Here is a 20,235-nt window from a genome sequence, read left to right on the forward strand (position 1 = left end):
GAGTCCAGGGCCAGAGGGCGGGAGCCACAGGGCCAATATATATATATATATATATAAGCACATTCTGGGGCATGCCAGCCTCTTAATTAGTTTAAGTTTGGGGCAGGGGTTACTTGGAGAGCAGCTGTGATATCAGTTTGGTGTGTTCTCCATGGTATTTAAATTGCCTGGGTAGAGCACCTTGCTTTGTTTGTTACTTCATCAGCTCGGTTGGCCATGGGCTTGCAAGGGTGAGAACCTGATTTACCCAGTATTATGGCTCGGGCCTGGAGAGAAATCAGGAAGAGGTGGATGGCAGTAGAGCCATGTGGAATGAGCAGGCTGGCTGATAATTAGCTGAGCAGTTGGAGCACTGGGCGGTGTGGGGGCTGCCTGGAGATCAGTTGTGATTCTGTCATTTTGGCAGGCTTCTCAGGGTATTTAAACTGCCTGGGTAGAGCACCTTGCCCTGTTCGTTGGTTCATTGGCTTTCCCCCCACCCACCTTTTTTTAGCTACACAATATTTTGCTTTGTTATGTCAATAGTTTTTCACATTTGGTCTTTGGGATGGATCTATTTTGTAGAGGAAGGGGTCTATGCACCCACCCCTCCACTTGAGGGATTCCTTTAGGAGGTCTTGGGGGTGGAGCCACTAGCAGCATGCCCAGCTCAGGGGTTATTGCCTGGATCTCACCACCAGGTGGCATGGGATCCATGCAGCAGCTGATGCCTGTGTGTCCCTCAAAATCATTTTCACTCCCCCCCCCCCAGCAAGTGGGCTGGGAGTGAAGCGTTTTCATCCGTCAAGGGTTGTTTGATGCAGCCCCAATGCTCCTTGGTTTGCTTCCAGTAAACCTATGGCCAAGTTCTTGCACAAAATAATTGGTTGTGTTGTGTTTTCTTCCACGCATTCTCTCCACAATTTGGCCCTAGGCCCGCAATCAGTATTGTTTATTTCAGAAAGGAGAACTTCAGGAATAGATATACTACAACTGATCAAATGGTAGAACAAGACCACTGGTTTGTCCTTGGTACAGCTACAACTTAGTTTGAAGGTGGAGTGGAAGAAGATAGTTGAAACTGTTAGAAACTGGACTTCTCAATGCTTTCACTCCGCAAAGCTTAGAAACCAACTGCTAGCACAGATTCCTGGGCCACCACTCTCTGACCAGGCTTCACCTTTCCCTTTTGGCTTAGTGTGGAGGGAGATACTTGGGGGCTTTTCGCATGCCTTCAAAATCGCACAATGGTTGCCAATTGAAAACGCTACTGATTTGCCATTATGCACAACGTCGTTGACAATCTGCCACACACCTGAAACCGATCCGCAAAAAGCGCTTCCTTGTAGCGCTTTCAGGGAAATCCCCAAAAGTGGATTCACCCTCCGGAAAGCGCTACACTCCTGCAACCAATCTGCAACACTAGCGGGAAAGTTCTGTGCGTTACCATTGTTGTGGTTTCTACAAAGTCCCTCCCCCTGGCTCTCTCCTCTGATCTTCCGGCGAAGCGATTGCCATTTTTTTTTTCTCCGAGCGAGCGAAGTTCAACCCACCAGCAAGCCTGTTTAGAGGCTTCTCCGGCTTCAGTCCCTCCCCAGAGCTGTTTAGTCACTAAGCACAAACAACAGAGAAGCCCGTTTGCTGATGTATTTTCCCTTTATTTTTTACACTGTTTTCGGCCGAAAATTGGGCCCGTGAGGGGGGGGGATTTTTTTTTTCACTTGGGGGGAGCGTGGCAACGATGAAACGACAGCTCAAACACACCTGCCAGCTGATGGGTCTCGTTGCAACGAATCAACACATATTTGTTGCAATGGGTGTGTTTTAAAAAAAAAAGAACCTTTCTTAAAGGGAAAGGGGCTGTTTGGGAGCATGCTAACGGCTGCCCATTGGCTGCTTGACGGCCAGGGGCGGGACGAGCTTGGCAATAGCGCTTCCTTTCTAGCGATTTTTGCTGAGACCGGAAGCTTGTGGGAAACGATAGAAACGCAACTGGATTCCACTACAAAGTCAGGTATGCATAATGACGAATTGCACTATTTTAAATGGCGATTTTTCGTTCAGCAAACAATTTGCTACAAGGATCCCGGTGCGGAAAGCCCCTTGTTCTTTTCAGGACCACTTAAGTTCACAGTCCTGTACTAATACTAATTGTTGACCTTCATGTAGACTTACTTACAGCCATAGTAAAAGATGTAAGTTTTCATGTGCATGCACTTTTCTCCAGATACTTCTTCTGGTACCCAAAGAAGCATACGTGCACATGAAAACTTATACCCATAATTAAACTTTGTTGGTCTTAAAGATGCCACTGGACTCAAACTGTGTCCTGCTGCCTCAGACCAACTCAGCTACAAACCTGAACCTGCCTTAGTAAGTTATTATTGGAAACCGGTGAGGAAAAAAACCCTACTATTTTAACACCATTGAAAAAATACTGGTGAGCCTATTTTGCCACTAATCATGTAATCTTGACTCTGAACTGATTTATTAGTGTTTCAAGAACTACTTACTCATAAACTGATCCATGCATATTTTGAAACCTGCATCCTTGCTTTTATTCCATATTTAGCATTGGTGCAGATAGAACATTTCCATCTGTATTGCAGATTCTCATGGGGAACGATTAGCTGTGAATGCCTTGCACTATAGAACACCTTTCTCTTGGTGTTTTTATCATCCCCAAAGCCTGATAATTTTCCTGATTACCTCCTTTCTGTCAGGCTAGAATAAGAAGCTTTAGGCAACTATGGGTTTCCTCCGTTTCTATTAAAACACTTTTGAAAATATGTCACTGGTCCTGAACTTCCAGGATAAGGTGGGATGCATAGATAAATTAAATACAGGAAAGAAATATGAATCATGACGTCCTGTAGCATAACTGGGCCATGAGAGTAAAGGTGAACATTTGGAGTCCTTTATTAAATTATATTCTTGATGTGCATGCAGTGTGAATTCTTTTTTTGTGTGCTTGGATTTTTTTGAAGGAAGTCACAAATTTTGTGGCTTTTAGCCAGTTTGCTGCCATCTTTCAATGAATTGGTCCCTTCCATAAAGGAATGTTCTTTTTATTTTTATTGGTACATGTCTTCAGTGTGTTGTTGGGTCTACTACTGTCCCAAAGCAAAGCTACTGCTTGTAACCCAATGAAGTTGCAGCTGTGTCCTCCAGACAGCAGTTCAGATCTATATATATATATATATCTAGAAATGATGTGTCCAAAACATTTTATACAAAGTTGAAATCAGAGAAGAAAGCTGTTGGAAGAGTTGATGTGTCACTTGAAAAGCCTAATCTGCTCTATGATGCAAACTATGCTCCTTTCCCAGTACATACATACATACAGAAATTCCTATAACAATTCATTATTTTGAATACAGATTGGTATGATACAAAACATCTGCAAATCTGACCCTTGAAAATATGAATTCCAATGGCTTTGTCAGGTTTTTGACACATGTATAGATGATTTTAGAGATTATCCTGGAGTTACAGTAATAATTCAGTTTACGTTACCAATTAACCCTACTTTTACCTCTGTAAAATGCCTTACACAACTGTGGAGTTACCATGGTACACTTTACACTACATTGCATCCACTTCTGCAAAGATCAAAGTCTGAAGAAGGATGTCAAGATGTCATATCACTGCAGTCTTTTCAGCAGCCATGATAAAACTTTGGGCATTTCCGCACATCAGTAAAAATAGTGTTTTGCCAGCTGACTGGCAAAATGCTAAATATTATCTTGCTTCCCAACTATTCCTTTCCGTTTCAGCTGTCTTGCCTTGTCTGCCACTGTTTCACATTTCTTACACTCCACATGTGCTGCTGGAAATGGCAGAAGAGAGCAACATGCCTTATATGCAACTCTCTTCTGCCTGTCAATCAATCCAGGCAGACAATCCCCTTCTTCCATATTCTATAATGGGAATTTCAGCATTCCCGCCTTTCCCGGGGCCTGGGGGGGGGGGTGAGGTAGAGCCTCCAAACTTTCAGGGTAGCTCTGGGAGACTCTTACCAGACTCCCTTCAAATTTCAGAATGATTGGTACAAGGGGTCCACGTTTAGGGGCTCCTGAAGAGGGTGCCCCCATACCTCCATTATATCCTATGGGACGGACTTTCCATAGGATATAATAGAGGGAGAGATGGGGCACCCTCTTTGGGAGCCCCTAGAAGTGGGCCCCTTGGACCAATCATTATGGAATTGGGTGGGGAGTCAGAGAAGAGCTCTACCTCAGACCCCCCACCTTTCCAGGCCCCAGGAAAGGTGAGAATGCCGAAATTCCCATTATAGTCTATGGTGCCATAGATTTTCATGGGCACTGAAGCCCAGGTGGCCAGATCATGCCCTTAGTTATTCAAGTCCTTTGATTGGGGGGCAGGAATCATTCCTGATGGGGGGGGGGGAGAGAAAACTTTAAAGAGGCATGCTTTGTGTAACAACTTGGGAAATAATGATTTTTTGCTTTGCCTGCATGCTTGAACACCTATTAGTTGCTCCAGTCAGTTTGGTTAAAAAAAAGTCCCATTCCCGGGAGAAGGGAGAGGGAGGCAGGTGCAAGGGCAGGACATTGGAGGCAGAGATAGCACTTCTTTGCCCCCATACATTTCTTTAGCATGTGGCCTGCTGGTTGTTCTCCTGTAGTTCACGCTTTTCAGGTTGTGGAATCCACCTTTTGCGATTCCCCAGCAAACTCTTTAAAATGGAGTATGTGGCTAGAGGTTCACTACTTGGATGCTGGATGTTGGTGACATCATGTGAAACGCCAAAAATGTAGCGTCTTCACCAGGTAAGCATTTCACTATATTTATAGCGTGCGGAAAAGCCCTTTGTTTTAGCCAAGTCATCTACTGCAACCTTTGAACTCGAGTCTGGCAAATAGCAGTAGTTGTATACTCTCAGTATCTCAGCATTCTTCTCTGATGATAATGAATTTTGATCTGGCCTAGGTGTCTACTGGAACTGAGAATTTTGATTGGTCCAGAGCTGCACCAATTTAGCTAATGCTAAACCTGTGTAGCCCTACTGAAATCAGTCAAGCAGTGTCTAGAGAGGCATTCTTGTTGACTTCTCTGCTGCTTTCAGCTAAACTTGGAATAGCAAATATTCTCCTGTCCCCCAAATGTAGATGTACACTGAATATGACCAAGTCTGACCCAACGGCATAACTAATATTTGCTTTCCCATAATCTCATAAGCGTATGATTTAATATTGATTTTTGATTATTTTTCTTCCTTTTTGGTAACTTGTTTGGACCTTCTAGATGGTGTGTTTATTCTTGCATGATATTATGTGTAAAGGCACCGTGTAAAGGCAGTATTCAGGAATTATTCTTTGTGCTGAAACATCATTTGCCTCCCTGCATCTAGGATGGTAAGCGGATGTTTGGTACATACTTCCGTGTTGGCTTCTATGGAACAAAATTTGGAGACTTGGATGAACAAGAGTTTGTTTACAAGGAGCCTGCAATAACAAAACTGGCTGAAATTTCTCATCGACTAGAGGTGAGATTGCTGCATTTTACCTGAAATGCCTTCTAACATTATCCCATGGGCTGGTGGGCAGGGGGCAGGCTTACAGAGCATCTAAGCTTTAACTCATTTGAGTGTGTAGCTTTATCAAACTTGGTTTAAAAACTTTAAGGATTACTCATGTCCCTTGATCCCAAAATTCAGGAACTTTCTTATCCTAAGGTCTAGCTCATGCACTGCACAATTCTCTTGCACCTTGAAAATCAGTCTTTGAAGTCTCATGGACAGCTATGTCCAAGTTGTGATTAGTCCTGGGGCTGGACAGAAAAGTAAATAAATGCACTTGCTTCAGAAGTTCAAATATATAAGCATTAACATGAAAATTAGTCTGAAAGCTAGTTACAATACTTAAAAAATTAAAAGTAATTGCTTGTAATTGTCAGTTCCCTTTTCACTGGCCTATATCTGCATGGAAGCTGCTTCTCCACCCCCCTTCATGCACCCAAACTATGTTGTGCATGCCCACCTGTACTGGCATCATGAGCAGCTATGATGTGCTCATATATAGTCTGCATTCATCTGAATAGGGTCTCATGGATCTTTCCTAACTCTTCGTTATTCTCTCTTCCAGAAAGATTCAGGTTAAATAGGAAAGAACCATGTGATGGGCCTTATCCTCTTGGTTTTATAGTATTGACATAGACATTGCAGTCATGTGCAACAAAAACATGATGTTTGGTCAGTTTAGGACATGGTTCTTAAAGGCACAGTATTCCCTATAAACAAATATGCCTGACATATGTATCTCATTCTTTTATACTGTGAGATAAGATAATGTGCAAAGATCACACTATCGTGAGCCATAGTAACTGTGAGCCAATAAAAGTTGTGGATGAGCACAGAAGGTTCCAGGTTTTGTTCCTGGTACTGATTAAAGTGGTAACAGGTGATGGAAAACAATCTTTCATATTTGTGGCCTCTGTCTGGCACACATGGGACTGTGATTCTACAGGCCAACCACAGTGAGGAGTTAGTGAGTTTTCAAAGTAAAGTTAGTGAGTTTTCTACTGATGGACTGACAGAGCAGGAGGAAAGCGAGCACAGCTGGAGGAATGATGGAGGGAAGGCAGGCAAGCGTGCAGACGCAGGCCCCTGACCAGTAGGAAGGCTCTCTACTCAGCTCTCAACCAGCAAGGCCTGCCAATTGGTGCTCTCCCTCGCCCAACTCATTGGTGCGGTGAAAGGTGATGGAGAGGAGAAAGCTCGCCTGCTGCCGCCTCCTGCTATTGCTGCCGCCACCTGGCACCGGCCTCCGCCACCGCCACCTGGCACCGGCCTCCACCACCGCCACCGCAGCAGCCACCAATCTGGCGACCTTGCTGAAGGAGCCAGGCAACCCCAATAGGGGTTGGGACTCCAGGTTTGGGACCCCAACCACTGCACTAGGGGTTTGGTCCTCCCTGGTTTCAGCTTCTCCATCATTATCTTTTCAAGCTCAGTTTGTTCTCTAAGTTTTCCTTGGAGTCTTTTAGTGCTTCTTTCATCAGTGATGCCCATTGCACATTGCATGTAGACAAATCAGTTGATTGTTTTCTCCTCTTGCTGCAGTTCTTGCCAGCTTCTCATTTCCCTTTGATCATCAGTTAAATCTTGAGTGCAAAGAAGTTTAACAGATCCATCTGTCAATTCTGGCAGGGAGGATGCAATGGTAAAAGCGGTATTACAAGCTCTGTTCTGCTGATTCAGCCACACCCTCCATCATAGTGAGTGAACTTGCTATTCAGCCATGTGAGACTGCACAGAGGACATGAAGATAAAAACAAGGTTGCACTTACCTGAAACTGTTGTTTATCAAGTGGTCCTCTGTGCAGGCACACATCCCTCCCTCCTGTCCCTGTTATGGATATTTATTATGACTTTTACCCTGCAGTGATGGTAGAACTGAGGGGAGAGTGTTTGCTCCTCCCATGTCATGTGACTTTGGGGCGGGAAAGTCACTGTCTTCAGGGTGGGAAGGGGTGAGCACTGTTGAGATCTAAAGACTATTTACTTAGAAAACTTGCTAGCTCCTCTCCATGGTTAGCCTGCAAAATTGAAGACCCATGTGTGCCTGCACAGAGGACCACTTGATGAACAACAGTTACCTGTAAGTGCAACCTTGTTTTTTCTGTCTGAGATCCTGGAGGCAGTAATGCACCAGATAGACCAGTGGTCTGACACACAACAGGGTAGTTTCATATGTTCCTATGACTTGTATAAAATATCCAGATTAAGAGTTGTTGCAGGTATTTATTTCAGTTTGCATTCTTCATCACATTTCTGTATACACAGTAAAAAAAATAGTTATGCAAGGCAGTGCTGCCTCCACTCTTGTCCACTGGAAATCCTGTTTAACCACTGCTGTCATAATTTGAAGGCATCAGATTTTGCCTGCACTTTGAAGCCTATCATCAGATCTCTTAAGTACTCAATATTATTTTTAATGAATAATCCCCAGAAACTACATGAGGATGAGAAGAAGGTCTGAGGTGGGAATGAAGAATCAGTAGATCCAGCGCTGTTGTAAGACTGCCAGATTGCTCTTTAATTTGTATTTTAAGCTGGAAAATTTCAGTGGCTGGTTGGTGTATTTCCAAAGTGCACAGATGCTTGGAACATATAGAGACATTACCCTTAAATATAAATTAAACATTAGGCAAAGTCATGGTATACCCATGATCACTGCTTGTAGGTGGCCACTTTCTATGACTGCTTAGTCATCCTTCCCCATATCCATTGCTGAACTGCAGCTTTATTTTAGAACCATAATCTTATAGATTTAGGTCCTTCTGTTTACAGCCTTTTTATAATTAAAAGAGTAGTCACATGCCAAAATCAGACATTTCCAATAAAACCTCCACTATGTATAAATAACTTGCAGTTACAAAACTGGTGGGGGGGACTGAGATAATTTTTTTTTAAAGATGTCCAGTCAGATATTGTTAGTGGGGTCCATACAAGACAGACAAATAAGATATGAGGACTTGTTGTTGTTGTTAGGTGCGAAGTTGTGTCCGACCCATCGCGACTCCATGGACAATGATCCTCCAGGCCTTCCTGTCCTCTATCATTCCCCGGAGTCCATTTAAGTTCGCACCTACTGCTTCAGTGACTCCATCCAGCCACCTCATTCTCTGTCGTCCCCTTCTTCTTTTGCCCTCAATCGAATTGAGAGGGCCGGATGCCATGATCTTTGCTTTCTTGATGTTGAGTTTCAAGCCAACTTTTGTACTCTCCTCCTTCACCCGCATCAGCAGGCACTTTAGTTCCTCTTCACTTTCTGCCATTAGAGTGGTATCATCTGCATATCTGAGGTTGTTGATATTTCTTCCTGCAAGCTTGATCCCAATTTGTAGGAATGCTTTATTTTAAAATGAGCAGTGTAAAGACTTTCCTGCCTTGAAGTGGCTCCTCCCCTTATTTTCAGACAGTTGTGTTTGTTCTGTGGGCTGTGTTAATGCACAGAAATATGAATGGAATGACTCTCTTGGCCATTGTAATTACTCCTCCCTTGAGCAGGAGAGTACCTGAACAAAGTACTCCCATGGACTTGATGCTGTCCACCCCTTTTGTCACATTCAGTTTGCTAAGAGTAAGCTCTTGTATTAAATACATCTACACCTGAGCCCTAGTTTAAAAAGAACATTATCGAAACGATTAATACTTAACTGAGCAGATGAATCCTTTGGGGCTTTGCATTGCTCTGCTTGTTCTTCCACATTAATTTCTGTTTTAAAATACCTCAGTTCACAGTGAATGGTATTACATCAAAATGCCACATACTGCAAGGGATGTAAATAGTGTATTTAGTTTTTAACTTGCAGACGAAAAAGTAGGGTTGAGGCATTAAAATAAATTCAAGTATAGTAAATCATACTATTGTTAGGATTATTCATAATATGATATGAATTTATGATTTGCAATGAATTATTCCTTGGAGTGATCTTCTTTTTAAAATAACCCTGGTTTTGTGCAAGCAAGTTGAAACATGGAAAGTTACAAGTGAAACATTTCTCCTGGTATAGTTGAATGGTAGGAAAAGCTTCACCTAATGAATATCTAATCAACATTTCTGCTTGCAAAGATATAGGGAAAATGACAAAGGTGCCTTCCTCACCTATAAGCCTTTTCCTGATTGTACTAGTGTGTCAATGAAATGTTACATTATCAGAAGGACAACATGATACACATAGGGACTTAATATGGTGTTTTACAGACTCAGAAAAAAGTTGTGTTTTAGTGTAAGATACACAAGCTTTAAATTCTGTTCTGTTGCACTCTGATTGCTTTTTATTGTATAGCATATACAATGGTACTTTCCATAGAATTTTCTTGGCAAAAAAGATGGGGTGTGTTGGCAGGTCCTTCCCCGTGCCTCTGTAATTGGCTTGCGGGATGTGACCTCTGCAGTTCACCTCCAAACCACGTTGAGGAATACAGTAGGACATTAAGGAGGATCCGCTGGCTCGACATGATCAAAGCCGATACAGGGATGACCATGAACCAATTAAAAGAAGCAGTCATTGACAGAAACGTATGGCAAAAACTTTCCTATAGAATCACCAAGGGTCGGATACGACTGAACGGATAACATCATCATATACATGGTGTAATTGGCTAAGGAAGGGATTTTTCTTTGCCTAAGGAAACAAAATGCCATGAAGTAATCTAGTACTCCTATCTGGGCATCTAGATTTCCATATCCCCCCTTCTATAATCTTAGTTCTTCTTAGTTCTGCAGGCTTTTTCAACACCAGTTATACACTAGTCAGAGGTGCAGCTATTCTGAATTCATGATTTAACTCAAAATGCTGGCTCTCATTTAACATCTTGACTTCCAATTTTATCATTTTCAGGGATTTTATGGAGAAAGGTTTGGTGAAGATGTTGTTGAAGTTATTAAAGACTCCAACCCTGTTGACAAATGCAAATTAGATGCCAACAAGGTAGGAAATTTAAATCAGGTTTAAGTTAATTGAAGCTGTATCTTGGATCCAGTATGGATTGACAAATCTGGTATGATCGCTGAGTCTCTCCCATCTTCCCCTGGAAGTGAATGAACATATAAACTGATGTTCCTCCAAAGTCATTTCTGTGAAGGTTCTCTAAACCTGCTTTCTGTAGATAGCATATTCCAGGCACTCGAAATTGGTGCTATTGTGCAGAATTAGGGCTTATTTTGTTTCCTTGCTTTTATTTTAACACAGTGCTTAGCTGTATCTCTTAGATATTAAACAGAAAATTAGATGTTTATATGTTCCATTTTGCAATGAAATTGTTGACATTGATAGACTGGAGCGGTGACATATACTTTTAACCATTCATAAGCAACACTGAAATCCTCAGTAGATGAGAGCTCCATCTGTGGACAATCCTAAAGGTTCCTTCACCAACATATGGAGAAAGCTAGGTGTGGTAAATACGATACACCCAATACAGTAAAAACTACTGGCTGTTTCTTGTTCTACCTTTTGCCTTGTCTTTTTCTCCTAGCTGTGCTTAGTTTTCCTTTCTCCTTCTGCTTCTAACATAAAAGTATATAATCCAAGGAGAAGAAATATTTTTGAGAAATATTTCTGTCCCTTCCAGGGTTTATTAGTTGTTGACTGGGAAAGGTTCAGCATAGTCAACCAACCAAATGATGGAGAAGTTCTTACACAATGAATATGTATGAGGAGTACAAGAATGTAAGAGGAGTGCCAGTGTCTTAATAGTGGATGAATGGCATACAGCTTCATTCCAAAGACACTTACGTTACTAATGCAGCCCTGAAAAAATGTCAGCACCTCAGGAACAGAGGCTACTTGTTTGTTACATTCAGCCTTTCTACCATTCTTCTAGCCTTCCTGCTTAAGTCTTCTGTTCTTCCATGAACACCTCATGTCCCTGTAAGGTTCTCACTTTGACCTTTCCCTCAGTTAAGATTCTGACTATCGCTGATTATGGAATGCGCCTTGTTTCAATAAACAATATAGTCTTACAACCGGAACGGAGTCCAAAATGGGTGAGGACGATGAGCAGTAGTTGATGGGCTTGTTAATAGCACATGGAGTATTCTTATTAGTCCATTTTTCTACCACAGGCCTATATTCAAATAACCTATGTGGAGCCCTACTTTGATACTTATGAAATGAAGGACAGGATAACCTATTTTGATAAAAACTACAACTTGCGGCGATTCATGTATTGTACGCCTTTCACCTTGGATGGCAGAGCTCATGGTGAGCTGCATGAGCAGTTCAAGAGGAAGACGATCTTAACAACATCACATGCTTTTCCTTATATTAAAACCAGGATAAATGTCATTCACAAAGAAGAGGTGAGACCCCAGCATCTGCTGCCCTGTAAAATGAGGAAGTGTTAAGACTGGGGAGAAATTAATGTAAAAACAACTTATTACAGATAATTAATTGCTTTTCATTCATTAGTCTGGAAGGATTTAAAGGGGGAACTTTAACTTCGGTTGTAGAATTCACTAGCTATTTTTATGATGGACTTAACATGAAACAGACAAGTCTTCACCTCATGTAGATGACAATTGAGATTTTGACAGAGGATAAAATGAGAAAAGTCAGAGGCAATCATAATGGGAAGAATTTGCCCATTAGTAAGGACTCTTAGCTCAGCTGTTAATTCAATCAGCAACACTGCATTTGAGTAGAACAATACGAGCCCATGCCCTCCACCATGCAAGTAGCCTACAGCATGAAGAGGCCCTTTCTCATGGAAACCTGGTTCATAAAATTGTTCCTCCTTCATGAAATGTTCCTGAAAAAAGAATTGTGGCTTAAACTGGTCTGTAATATTGGCTCATTGCAGGCCAGCAGCGTTCTTCACAACATATGCTGGTGTGGTGGCTGTCCTTCACAGGCCGGTGCCTTTGCTGTCTCATCTTCCCTACCCTGTTAAAGAATCACATATGAAGTATTTGGCACACCACATACTTGTCTTTCAAAAGACAGCTAATAAGAGAAACAACCCATCTCAGCTAATGAGAATCAACCCTTGTCCAGTGATCACATATTTTTGTTTTATACTTGTTTTTTGACTAATTTAGGCCCCATTTCTCCGTTATAGAAGCATAATGTTTGGGACCTGCATGATGGATTTTGACCTCTTAGAACAAGCCTGTGAATGGCTGTATACATAGTTGCCAATTAGAGACTGCTTTTCTCCAAGAACTGAAATATAATTTTTGGTATCTTAGAGATTAAATTTATTTATTAAAAATATTTCAGTCTTGACATTACCTCAAGGCAGGTTACAACTCATCAACAAGTTTTAAGGACTAGACTCTATTAATAAGTTAACGCACAGATGAAAAATGAACAGCAAAATCCACAAAAAATGTTTACCCCCTACCAAATCCCCCCTGAATTAGAACTGTATTTGTTTGTTTGTTTATATGCTGCCCTCCCTGGAGGCTCAGGGCAGTTTACATAAAAACGTATAAACAATACATGAAACAGTCCATAGCATATAAATAACTGAACAATAATACCAATAACAATGAGCCTCTTGTGGCGCAGAGTGGTCAGGTAGCGACATGCTGTCTGAAGCTGACTGACCATGAGGCTGGGAGTTCGATGCCAGCAGCCAGCTCAAGGTTGACTTCCATCATTCTGAGGTCGGTAAAATGAGTACCCAGCTTGCTGGGGGGTAAACGGTAATGACTAGGGAAGGCACTGGCAAACCACCCCGTATTGAGTCTGCCATGAAAATGCTAGAGGGCGTCACCCCAAGGGTCAGACATGACCCGGTACTTGCACAGGGGATACCCTTACCTTTACCTTAATACCAATAACAGATAATTGTAATAGTGCAACAGTGCAAACAATGAACAGTGCAAACAGGTCTAGAGTGCATTGATGGAGTTCTGGGAGGGAGGGAGCAGGGGCCTTTCAGATGTTCTTGGTTAAGCCTGATCTCAACCAAATGCCTGGCGAAAGAGCTCCTTTTTGCATGCCCCGCTGAACTGTTTTAGCTCCGTCAGGGCCCTGATCTCCTCCGGGAGCTCATTCCACCAGGTGGGGGCCAGGACCAAAAAGGCCCTGGCCCTAGTCGAGGCCAGGTGGGCATCTTTAGGGCCAGGGACCATTAGCCAGTTGGTGGTGGCAGAGCGTAGAGCCCTTTGAATGTAGCCCTGACCTGGATGTCCCAGACTAGCCTGATTTCAGAAGCTATGCGGGGTTGACCCTAGTTAGTACCTGGGTGGGAGACTACTGAGAAAGTTCAGGGTTGCTATTCAGAGGCTGGCGATGGCAAACCACCTCCAAATTTCTCTTGCCTTGAACCCTGTGGAGTCTCCATAAAACAGCTGTGACTTGACAATACTTTCTACTACTGCCAATGAAGGAGTTCTCTAAATGCATATTCTCTCCTTAGATAATTTTGACACCAATTGAAGTTGCCATTGAGGATATGCAGAAAAAAACCCAAGAGCTGGCTTTTGCAACACATCAAGATCCAGCAGATCCAAAGATGCTCCAAATGGTGCTTCAGGGTTCAGTGGGCACAACAGTAAATCAGGTAAGGTACAAATAAATTTGCCCTTGATCACAGAATATTGGCAGCAAAAAAAGTTCAGCATATTTTTTAAAGACAATAATGTCTTGTGGTATTTTGTATCCAACCCAATGTATACAAATGGCTTTATAAATAACTATATCTAATTCTCAATGTAGTCACATCTGTGGATTCTTAAAGTGGGGACATGGACAGACAAGACAGATACTTCGTCTAATTTAAGGAAAGCCTCAGCTTTGCAGAAATACCTGAAATGTAAAAGAACCCAACAAATACATTGGGGGTTTAAATGCTTCCTGAAATTTTAGAAGCAGTATTCGTAGCTTTAAGAGATGAGTGTTCTCAGTGACTGTTGCAAGGCAACCACAACAATTTTACAGCTTTCAAGCTTTGGTTTCTGTCAGTAAAAGGTGGAGAAGAAGCCTTTCCAGAAGCTGTTTTGACTTTTGAATAGTTGGGGCCAGGGCCACTACGTACCATGTAATCTGCATGACCTTGCAATTTGTATTGCACCCAGGTATGTCTGATTGCTACGGTTCAACAGCAACCATCACACAAAAGCCAGTGTAGTGTAGTGGTAAGAGTGTACCGACCCCCGTTCTAAAGTATTTTGTTTCGGAATATATATGAAAGTGCATTCATTAATTCTTCCTGAAAAATAGAATTTATCCACTTTGGGAAAAGAGTTCCATGTATTATATTTACACACACACACACAGTTTTTTTTATTAGAAATAATCAAGTTAATTTGAATTTAAATGAACAAATGAAACTTGGAAGAACTATAAAAAGGAAGACAAATAACTTTTAATCAGCATTTGAGTCCTTGATGTATATGCATTTGTGAGGGAGGGAAGCAGTTACGTGCAGTGAAGAAAAGGCAATGGCAAATCAAAGTTTGAAGTGTATTTTATATTGACATTTAAAGAGCCTGTATTACTCTGCACTGTTTGCTTCATGATAGAAACTTGTATAGGGAAGGAGAGTGCAGATAATGGCTTGTCTGCAGGATAGCTTTTGGAAGGAAAGGGCCTGCAAAGTCTAGATGACAGTGGCTATCTCTGCTTTTGAATAGATCTAAAAGGACTGGATTTGAACTTGTTCTTATTTTCACCCCATAGTTCTCTCCATTTACCAGAAAATCCAGTGATCCCCCACCCCCAATTTTTTTAAGGCCATTTTCCAAACTTCTATTTGACATTCTTCCAGGACTCTGTTGTAGAGGTGATCCAAAGAAATGTTGCATGTAATTAATATTTTTGTGTGCATTCCATAGCTTCTGAGTCAAGGCCTGTATAATATCTCACTATCTTCTTCTGTTATATAAGGGACCACTAGAAGTTGCGCAGGTATTTTTGTCTGAAATACCTAATGATCCAAAATTCTTCCGTCACCATAACAAACTACGCCTTTGCTTCAAAGACTTCACAAAAAGGTATTGTGGTGCTTTCGCTAAACCATTCATCTTTTCAATTAGTCTAAAATGTTGGTGCTTGGTAGACTATAAACATAAATATGCATAACTTTGTGATGTTCCTCTTTTAGTTTTTCTTTTTAAATAATAAATAGAACTGGATGACCTTGGTATTCGTTTACACTATTTCACACAAATCATGTTTAAGTTTACTTAGAAGTAAGGGCCACTGAGTTCTATGTAATTTTCGCCTCTAAGTTTTATCAGATGAACTCTACTTAATTTGGAAACATCATTGAGATAGAAATATTTCTCACATCTTTCATAAACAAACACTACCAAATAATTGGTATTTATTGAGCAGCAATAATGTCTGTTCTTCCTATGCTCATTGGCCATGACTCCAGTGCACATATGGGTCTTTATATGTGCAGGGACTCCCCCTTGTATAAAGACGATTGTGAGTATAGATGCTCTGAGCTCTTCTTTTCTGTAATAAAAGTAACAGAAAGCCACTAATGCTTCGGAATGTGCTCAACACTTAATTTCCCAAATGCTAAGAGAATACCATTTATATGTTATATAAAACTAATTTTGACCAATTGTGAAGAAGTAAGATTGCCAACGTGACTCAGGCAATCCAAGATTAGAAAAGCCAAGTTCCTGCTGCATAGATGTCAACTTAGGCACAATGTCATGACACTATAGCCATGGAAGAACATTCCATTGTTTCTGAAGGAATGTACTTCCATAAAAGTACAATTAGGGTTGTAGCCCAGGAAGTTTAGACATAATTTATCTTTGTCCAGTAATGAAAGGGGTTTTGTTTTCTAGGTGTGAAGATGCTCTGCGGAAGAACAAAAGCCTGATTGGCCCTGACCAAAAAGAATATCAGCGGGAGCTTGAAAGAAATTATCATCGTCTCAAGGAAGCACTCCAGCCTCTGATCAATAGAAAAATCCCCCAATTATACAAAGCAGTGCTTCCTGCCTCTTGCCACAGGTCATTCTAATATATCTTAGCATCTCTTGATCAAAGTTTGAAAAACAAAATCTTGCTGGGGTAAAACAGTACATTAAAGTAAGAATTCCTACTAAAGTATATACTTATAATTTCCTCATTATGCAGCTATCCTAATGGTTGGTGGTTTTTCCATTCTGCCATAGACAGAATACAGCATGCAGTAATTGGCAAACATCTCGTATGCTGCTTGTTGGATCCCAGGTGCCCTAGCATTTCACAATTCTTCTTCAGAAAAACATATAGGTAGCAATAGAGGTTTGGTACTGAGACTGGATGTGTTGCTTGACCATCAGCAGCTATACAGAAGATTCAGTTCAGCTTCATTGGTGCAGCCCACACCAATGTTCAAATTCAGTTCAAATTTATGTTGAGAAGTGATTTTGCTTTAAAGATTTTTGTATACAAAATAGATATAAGGGGAACAAATGAATGTTGTTTGACTGATGGGCCAACTGACACTACCATTTTCAATGGATGCTATTCCACTGGACAATCAGACTTGAATCCAGAAAAAATAATTGCTTGGATGTATAGGACTGAATACTGTGGTTATATCCCACAGAAATTCAAATACTGATTTCAGGCCCACGTTTCAGAAATAAACAGGAGTCTTGTGGCACTTTAAAGGCTAATAGAACTTTAGGCCAGCATTGTCTCTTATGGACAGAGCCCACTTCTTTAGATACAGTGTTTTTCAAAAATGTTATATTGCAGAATCTACTGTGTTGGAATTTGAGAGTAAATTCGCTAAATGTAGCTTCATTTCCAGAGGGTATGCATTCAATGGAAAAGTGGCCATGTTTACAGATTTTTGTTGTTTTTTTTCTGGAAGAAATATACTTTGGTACTAAGGACTGTAACTAGAGCACAAAAATTGGTTTCTGCTGAAATCAGTGAGCCTTAATATGACTTAATTTTGGTTAGATCATACCAATTACTGAATAATGAAGGAAATCTGCACAAAACGCAAAACTGTCAATGGAACATTTCACTCTTAGTTATGGCACTGCACTGACCTTCCACCTGAGGCACAGTTACTTGATTTCTTACAACTACTTGACCATACACAAGACCCATTCAGTGGACCCTTACCATGGTTACTGCAGTAGTTAGGACTCCTTAATTTCATAGACCAAATGCATATTCTTTGGCATGTATTATATGTAAGCGGTGGTTTGTCATCTCCTGAATGAATATAGAGGATCCTTGTGCTGCTGCACTCCCTCCATCCTCCCATTGTGAATATTGGTCCAATGAAAGATTTATATTTTTGGCCATTAGTCTAAATCATAAACTGTAGTTTTCTATCCTCCCAACAAAACCAGGATGCAACTAGTTTGGAATTTTGGTTTGTAAGAACAAGTGTTTAGATGTGATGACAGAGTCATTTAATCCAAGCAATGTTTGTTTGTATTTGAACAAAAGTTAGGGAGATCCTCGGGCTTATATATTCTCCCTTATTGTGCAGTAATCTAATAAAACTTTTGTTTTTACAGTACATCATAATCTGTCCTGCTGGTAGGGAAGCCTCTGTTGAAACGTATCTCTTCTATCAGAGCAAAGCTTTTTGTAGAGGAGCTAAATACACCAAATACGGGATCCATCCCCATAGTGTTTTGTCCAAACTTTGTCTTTGTATAGCAGAATGTTCTTGGAAAACATAATTCTCATTCTTCACCATTGGTAAGTTAGTGGCTTATCTCATTATTCTTTTCCTCTCCAGAGATTCCTTCAGCAGAATGAGCCTTCGCAAAATGGACATCTAAGCAGTTTAAAAGCACTTATGTTTTTAAGGTACTGAAAAAGAGTGTGCAGTGTTACCAACTCCAGGATCCTTTAATGAAGTTTTATTTGGAAATAAAACTTCAGGACTTCATTATGGACACCTTGACTAAATTTTATTGACTTTAAGCAGCATTGTGGCCAAATTTTAATTATGAATTATCTAATGTAGATTTATCAGTTAAAAAAAGAACACCAATGGTATTCCAGATATTGGTGAAACTGTCTTGAACACAACTGTTTAAAAAGACTTTTTTTAATATTGAAAGGTACTCTCATCATCAGCCATTTTTATTTATAACATCTAATGTTAAATTTGTTTCCCTTTTTAGTACATGTATTTAATTTATATTAAGAGCCTTTAAAATGCATTTTGAACCATTTTAATGTAGTGTTTATTTTAATGGTACCATTAAATATTTGAATGTTTACACTATTTCATGGTGCATCAGACTTCCATATTTCGTATAGCAGAATCCAGAGAAAGGTAAGTGTGTGTAGGTAGTATCTTTTCACTTGGTTCATGGAATCTGTCAGTGTCAACTTGTTTTTGTGCCAGTCATACAATATGTGGGTATTGTATCTCTGCCTCAAATTACTGGCTATAGACTTGATCCAGAGTTCCTTTAGAGCAGCCCAGTTTAGATGCTGTTTTGTACCATTACAACTACAGCCAGATTCTTTTGACTGCTTCGTAGGCAGAATTGAAAAGGAGCCTACCACTGCAAATATAAATACAGGGGTTTGCTGGCTCCTGTTAAACCCATGTTTCAGAGAAAGGCTGGACTGCAGTTAAATTTGAAGTATTTAGTACCTAATATTTCAGCATTAACTGTTATCTTCTTTTAGACTCCTGTTTCAACAGTGTTATACCAAATATCTACAATGGTCTTCCACCCCCCCCCCCATGTTGTTCTCATTGTGGTTTACTAATATAATCAAATTTCATGGCATTTCAACAGAAATCATCAGCTGATACTTATTGAATATGACTAATACTGTAAGATGTCCAACATTTAGGGTGCTGTCAGTAATTTCCAACTCTACTGTTGTCTTCTTGATGTGATTTCAAAGTTATCACACATTTGAATTGGGTGTGGTGTCAGGGAAGACAGGAATAGCTAAGAAGCACCTGGTAGTTGAAGCCTTTCCCCTTTAGATTTTAATGGGCCATTATTTTCTCAGGGATACACAATCTGTTCTCTTAAGAAATAGTGGCACTTTAAAATTTAAGGGATCAAGGTGTTATCTGCTGGTGTCTGATAGACCTGGCTTCTGGTGGCTACTTATACCACCTATTATTTCCTATGGGCCCAGACCTTTCAAGGCTAAGAAAAAGTCCTAGTTGATTCTGGTTTGTAGTGGACTTTTGGCACCACTGGCAGCTCTATAGCTGCTCTAGTTAGCAAGCTCCTAATCTTTGAGGCTCAGCCATTATTTTCCTCCTGTTGGGATGGACTCTGCTGGCAGCAAAATAATAACCTACCAGCTAGCCCAGCCAACCATTTTCTTGCCATTGTCAGAGTAGACTTTACTACTGTTGGCACTGGAGGCAGCAGTTCCAAAATAGGAGACTAGCAGCTAGTGACATAGTCCGAAGCCTCACAACCAGAATAAAGTTGCCCATCAGATCCACTGCAAGCCGGATAAGCAAGTCTAAGGGCTTTTGACCTTTTAGTGGCTTTTAGATCTGGTCTCCACTAGCCATTAGCTGATAGTTGGTGCCTTCACTCTTTAATGTTTTTCTGTACTTATATTTCCAAATGGGGAAGCAAGGAAGGGCCTGATTGTTTTTATTAAATGCCAGGAGTATTTCCTGTATTTGGCAGCTTTCCAGAATGACAATACACTTGATACTTATCTAAAACAGTCCTAGTGTTTTCTGATTTCCACATACAGAATTAAAACAATTATTTTATCTGCACAATACTTATTTGCCACAGGAAGGACAACTTACTTACTCAATGAACAGTTGTAGCTGCCATGTAACAATCTA

The 20,235-nt window shown here is 40.7% G+C and overlaps 1 protein-coding gene across 12 annotated transcripts in view; it reads left to right on the forward strand.

The window, feature by feature from the left end:
* Positions 1–18,675, forward strand: part of DOCK7 (dedicator of cytokinesis 7) — a 171,458-nt gene extending 152,783 nt beyond the window's left edge. For 8 of the 12 annotated variants that reach the window (XM_077333499.1, XM_077333501.1, XM_077333507.1 and 5 more), the window contains 7 exons: positions 5,354–5,488; positions 10,351–10,440; positions 11,577–11,813; positions 13,880–14,023; positions 15,349–15,455; positions 16,269–16,436; positions 18,181–18,675. In XM_077333499.1, coding sequence (XP_077189614.1) covers positions 5,354–5,488; positions 10,351–10,440; positions 11,577–11,813; positions 13,880–14,023; positions 15,349–15,455; positions 16,269–16,436; positions 18,181–18,223 — 924 coding nt within the window. In that variant the 3' untranslated portion in view covers positions 18,224–18,675. Of the gene's footprint in view, positions 1–5,353; positions 5,489–10,350; positions 10,441–11,576; positions 11,814–13,879; positions 14,024–15,348; positions 15,456–16,268; positions 16,515–18,180 lie in introns of all 12 variants that reach the window. The other 4 variants (XM_077333500.1, XM_077333503.1, XM_077333509.1 and 1 more) reach the window with 2 other exon arrangements.
* The last annotated feature ends 1,560 nt before the right edge of the window (positions 18,676–20,235 follow it).

This window comes from Paroedura picta, chromosome 4 (genome assembly GCF_049243985.1).
Source record: "Paroedura picta isolate Pp20150507F chromosome 4, Ppicta_v3.0, whole genome shotgun sequence".
Lineage (NCBI taxonomy): Eukaryota > Metazoa > Chordata > Lepidosauria > Squamata > Gekkonidae > Paroedura > Paroedura picta.